This window comes from Garra rufa, chromosome 9 (assembly GCF_049309525.1).
Source record: "Garra rufa chromosome 9, GarRuf1.0, whole genome shotgun sequence".
Taxonomy (NCBI): domain Eukaryota; kingdom Metazoa; phylum Chordata; class Actinopteri; order Cypriniformes; family Cyprinidae; genus Garra; species Garra rufa.
In genome coordinates this window covers 24,394,487-24,400,486 of record NC_133369.1, presented here as the reverse complement: position 1 = coordinate 24,400,486, position 6,000 = coordinate 24,394,487, and the positions used below count along the sequence as shown (strand labels likewise).

General features: G+C 36.4%; 1 protein-coding gene across 1 annotated transcript in view; it reads right to left on the bottom strand.

Moving 5' to 3' along the window:
* erfl1 (Ets2 repressor factor like 1) overlaps positions 1-6,000 on the bottom strand; it is a 36,338-nt gene that overhangs the window by 5,930 nt on the left and 24,408 nt on the right. Inside the window, exons 3-5 of the mRNA XM_073847910.1 lie at positions 4,561-4,795; positions 3,130-3,316; positions 1-92 (exon numbers count right to left, since the gene is read on the bottom strand). Coding sequence (XP_073704011.1) covers positions 1-92; positions 3,130-3,316; positions 4,561-4,795 — 514 coding nt within the window. The remainder of the gene's footprint in view (positions 93-3,129; positions 3,317-4,560; positions 4,796-6,000) is intronic.

Here is a 6,000-nt window from a genome sequence, read left to right as displayed (position 1 = left end):
TCCCCATCAGGCCCTGGGGCCGCTGTACTGCGCTCAAACAGAGAGGGCCCTCGACCTGATTCAGGCAAACGAGGGAATAAAGACTGAAGGGCCTGGAAAAGATAAGATAAAGAAAACACAGTGTGTCAGGATCATTACACAATGAAAAAGTATTAGTGAGAAGAATTAGTTAAATAAATGACATAGTCATTGAATTATAGATTAACAGATTATTATTATCCGTTTTAAAATAGTTGCTTAATATTTTTGTGGACACTAAATTCTTGTTTCAGGATTCTTCAATGTATAGATAGTTCAGAAGAACGTAATTTATTTTAAATATAAATATTTTGTAACATTATACACTACCAGTCAAAAGTTTTTGAACAGTAAGATATTTCAGGTTTCTTAAAGAAGTTTTTTCTGCTCACCAAGCCTGCATTTATTTGATCCAAAATACAGCAAATGCAGTAATATTGTCAAATATTTTTATTACTTAAAATAACTGCTTGCAATTGGAATAGATTCTAAAATGTAATTAATTACTTTAATTAAAGCTACATTTTTTTGCATCATTACTTCATCCTTCAGAAATCATTCTAATATGCTTATTTGCTGTTCAAGAAAGATTTATTATTATTATTATTATTATTATTATCAATATTTAAAACTGTTGATATTTTCAAGATTCTTTGATGAATAGAAAGATCCAAAGATCAGACTTTATCTGAAATAAATGTAACATTATACAGTACACTATACCATTCAAAAGCTTTTTTTTATTATTATTATTTGTTTTTATTTTGCATTTGACGATAAAGACATTTAATAACAATGATAAATAATAATGTCATTTTTTAAAATAGTAAATATATTTTAAAATTGGACTGTTTTTTCTGTACTTTGGATCAAATAAATGCAGGCTTAGTGAGTGGAAGAGACTTCTTTAAAAAACTTGCTGCTGAAAAACCTTTGACTGGTAGTGTTTATGTGATCTTGGACCACAAAACCATAAATAAGCTTTCCGAAGATGTATGGCTTCTTATGATAGGACATTTGACCGAGATACAATTATTTGAAAATCTGGAATCTGAGGGTGAAAAGTATATAGATATAGATATACATATAGATTTTTATATATTCAGAACTTCATAAATAATTTAATTGTGATGTTTATGTACTACTAAAAAGTTTGAACTCATAAAATATGAAAATTAGTGACAAACAGACCAAGAATTCACTGCTGTAAATTCAGATGACGATAAGAAATGTGAAACTATCATGACATCTTTAACACCGTTTCAGAAATCTTGAAATAAGAAAGTCTTGTCTTAAAGACTTCATAAGATTTCAGTCAGAGCAGACCACAAAGAGATCCTGGGGTTTACCTCCCAAAATGTGAAACGGCTTTTGGGGAGCAGATTAGAAAAGGGTAGCAGGGGATAAAGCTCAATAAAGGAAACCTGGAAGTCATCGCAGGAATCTTAGCGGATGAACGGCGTAAAGATTTTCTCTCTCTCTCTCTTTTTTTATTAGTGACATGAAGGTGATCAATAATTTGTCACTCTTCTTTTCTCAGTGAGAAAAGGCAGGACTGTACTTCGAAGCTACGTAATCTGGATTGCTTAACAAAACCGCATTAATGACATGCCACTGATCTGACAGCCCCACCTTCTCTTTCATTTCTCACATGTCTTTCATTTTCAATCAATGGCAGTGATGAGCACGCCATCCCAGACAGAGATGAGAGGAAAGGGATAATGTCTTCTTTTGTTTTAAGGCTGCTTAACGTCATCTGTGACATTCTCTCTACTTTCTTCTTCACCTCTGGTTCTCAGTCTTTTTCCCTTCTCCTTCAGTCTCCTCTAGTCAAGACGTACAGCAGATAACTTTCTCATAGAGTGACTTGGGGAGGTATTTATTTTTTTGTTTTTTTGTACGGCTACAATAAAAATCATAATTTTGTTATTGCATTTTATGAGCCTACTTATTTGAACTCACCATGTATAGCAAATTTAAGGCTGTTTTATTCTTTTAAACTATTTAGACTTTTAAAGGAGTAGTTCGCTTTCAGAACAAAAATGTACAGATAATGCACTCACCCCCTTGTCATCCAAGATGTTCATGTCTTTCTTTCTTCAGTCATAAAGAAATTGTTTTTTTTTTTTAGGAAAACATTTCAGGATTTCTCTCCATATAATGGACTTCTATGGTGCCCCCAAGTTTGAACTTCCAAAATGTAGCTTCAAAGGGCTCTAAATGATCCCAGCCGAGGAAGAAGGGTCTTATCTAGCAAAATGATCGCTTATTTTCTAAAAACATTTACAACTTTTATACTTTTTAATCTCAAACGCTCGTCTTGCCAAGCTATACAAAACAAGCATTTGAGGTTAAAAACTATATAAATTGTAATGTTTTTTAGAAAATAACCCATCAGCTAGATAAGACCCTTCTTTCCTCAACTGGGATCATTTAGAGCCCTTTGAAGCTACATTTTGGAAGTTCAAACTCGGGGGCACCATAGAAGTCCATTATATGGAGAGAAATCCTGAAATGTTTTACTCAAAAAACATAATTTCCTCACGAATGAAGAAAGAAAGACATGAACATCTTGGATGACAAGGGGGTGAGTACATATTGTTCTGAAAGTGAACTACTCCTTTAATGTACATACTTTAAGTGAATTCAGGTTTTAGGTTTGACTAAACCTTTATTGATAAAACTACTCTCAGTCTTTTTGTATTCAAGTAGAACATATAAATTTATGCTTTGCCCCTGGTATTCACATTATAACCATTTTAGTTCAAGTTTAACATTGACCGAAGGCAAATAATTGCTGAACACCAATACTAGAGCAATTACAGACAGTGAAAACGAAATAAAATTAATACAAAAAAGATACTGATTGACTCTCAACAGCCTGATCCTTCACATCAAAGCTAATACAGAGAGCCTTATACAGTATGGATAAAAAAAAATCCCATTAATCATTAAACACTAGCAATAGAGCTGTTATTAGAGCAGAGCACATCTTCAGCTCTTCAGGTTTTTGTCTGAGCAGATTCCCATTTCTGTCTCTCATTATCTTAAGTTCTGTTCTAATATTATGCTTCTGTGAATGCACATGCAATGTATTTATTTTCTTCATACCTCGGGTGTGACAGGGCTGCAATCTGGTGTTGCTGCTCCTCCATTGAAGTGGTTCTGAGCCAGCAGGAATGGAGAGCTAGCCATGTCCAGCAGTGGATAATTCACCAGAACCACCTTACTGAAGTTAAACTTGTAGGTGAAGCGCTTGCCTTTAGTTTTGTGCAAAATTCGTTTGTTGTAGTAGTACCTGCAGGTTGGAGCACAACAAAAAATTATGAGAATAAGCTAAATGTTTCAATTCTGTCATTATTTACTCATGTCAAGAATGACATACAGGTTTGGGATGACATCAGGATGAATAAATAATGACAATAGTGAACTATCCCTTTATAGAGAGGAAAGGCTGCCTCCTCCTCCACCAAAAACATTTTCCAGGGTCATGGCCTTCATTCGGGAATGCCAGCCTTGTCAGCTTTCTGTTCTGCACGGTGATGACTGCTTAGATTTCCCTTAACATCACACAACCATGTATCGCTCAGTTGGAAATAAGAGATGGATCTGTCCAGACTCTTCGAGTCTTTTCCCCTGACCATCATCCGTTCGCGTTTATCACAAGTGTCAGAGCGCTTTGAGGATGCTCACCTGTGCATGAGAGTGAGGCTCTTTAATCTCAGCACACTTTATGCTTGACTTCACCTTACCCGGTCCGGCAGCCTACACGAGTTCCCGTGATGCAATCTGCTGGTGCAATAATTTGTAAGCTTTTATTTTATGTGGCAATTGTGCCCCTTAATTGAGCAATTAAGCAAGGCTAATCAACGAGGCTAATTATGGCCTGTGCCTATTCATAACAATTAGCGGCCAGCGACAGCATCTATTAAAGGGAGGATGGGGGAGGAGGGAGGAAAGCAGAGCGATAAAAGAGACAGGATGAGAAATGGATAAGCGTGTTGCATGAATACGCATAGAAGTACTTCTACAGGGGTCAAAGTTCAAACCTTAAAAGTTTTATGCCCGAGTTTGGAGTTCGAAATGTCTGATGTAAGTTTGGTGAGATACGAATCAATTTTAGACTTAATTTCAAAATCCCCATCGACAAGTATTCTTTATATGAGGCTCTCGCCGGAGAACATCCAGAATCCATTTAGATGTTCAAAGATTCCACAAATTGGACTGTATTGATGTGCTTCAGAGGGAAGGCAGCACTTAAAATATCCACATACTATCAAGCATGTGCTAGTATGGGCCAATGCTATTATACAGGATATTATGTGAGGAAAAAATAAATGATGCCCCCACCCCCCCCCCCCACCCCCATCAGATGCAAGATAAAAACACACTCACACAGACGAAACAGCCAAACAGACTGTATACTCAACAAAACACATCATCTAGAATATACATATTGCATGAGAGAACAATAAAAGCCAGCAATTAGGCGTTAACACAGAAAACAATCCTGTGAATATGAAACACGCATGCTGTGCATACCTAAGCGCTCGGCTGAGCTTGTCGTAGTTCATGTGAGGTTTGCACTTCCGAATGCCCCACAGTCTTGCCACCTCATCTGGGTCTTTGATCACAAATTCACCATAGTCTCCCTGCCAGGCAATCACCCCCTGGTATTCCTCCTTCTGCAGCAGCTCCAGGATGAAGTGCCACAGCTGGATCTGCCTGGAGCCTGGGCTTGATTCTGGCTTATAGGCCCAGTCTGGGAAGGCGATGCCTGAGGAAAGGGAGGCGAGTAAGTGAAAGGATTTTGATAAGGCTTGTTGGTTTTGTTACTTGCTAAGAACATTTCTGTCAAAAAAAACTGATGAAGCGATGGGTGGTTTGATCCTAGGGAGTAGTTAGCCTGTGTTTTAAGCAAGTATATGTGAGAGAATGTTACTATTTCAAACACATATTTTAAATACATATGTGACCATGGACTACAAAACCAGTCATAAGGTTAAATTTTACAAAACTGAAATGTATACATCATATGAAAGCTCAATAAATAAGCTTTCTATTGATGTATTGTTTGTTAGGATAGGACAATATTTGGCCGAGATACATCTATTTGAAAATCTGGAATCTGAGGGTGCAAAAAAATCTAAATACTGAGAAAATCACCTTTAAAGTTGTCCAAATTAAGTTCTTAACAATGCATATAACTAATCAAAAATTAAATTTTGATGTATTTACATTAGGAATTTTACAAAAAATCTTCATGGAACATGATCTTTACATAATTTCCTAATGATTTTTGGCATAAAAGAAAAATCAATAATTTTGACCCATACAATGTATTTTTGGCTATTGCTACAAATAAACCCCAGCGACTTAAGACTGGTTTTGTGGTCCAGGGTCACATATAGGATAATAGACGCAATAACCTAATGACAACTGATTATCAGTTCTACCTGTTGTTTGAAACTGAATTTGTACAAAAGATGAATTAGGCAGAGCTAACAGATAATCAGGCTATGCGTTAGTAGTAGAGATTTTTATGCGAGTATTTCTGCAGGTTACCAGTAGGTGGCGACAAGTAGTTGTTTTTATTAGTGAGTCATTTGAAACCTTTATTTTTTTGTTCGAAACGCTGATTCATTCAGCAACGAAACAAATGTCTGGCTGCATCCAAACACTGAAAAATGCTGCCTTGGAGGATGTTGTCAAAGGTATGTCCGAATCCAACTTTAGCTTTACTCCCTGTCTGCTGACATGTCTTAATTTGGCATTGCTTAATTGTATCGATTTTTGAAAGTAGCATATGTATCCTTGGCTGTCTTTGATATCGCATAAACCTGCGCGAAAGTTCAGCCAAAAATAAATACGCGATCTATCCTACCTTATTTTCCCTTAAGAGTGGGCGCAGCCATTTGTAAAATTTTAGCTGTAGAAAACAGCTCGTTTTGCTGCTTGATATTGAAAACTGGTGTGTCTTAC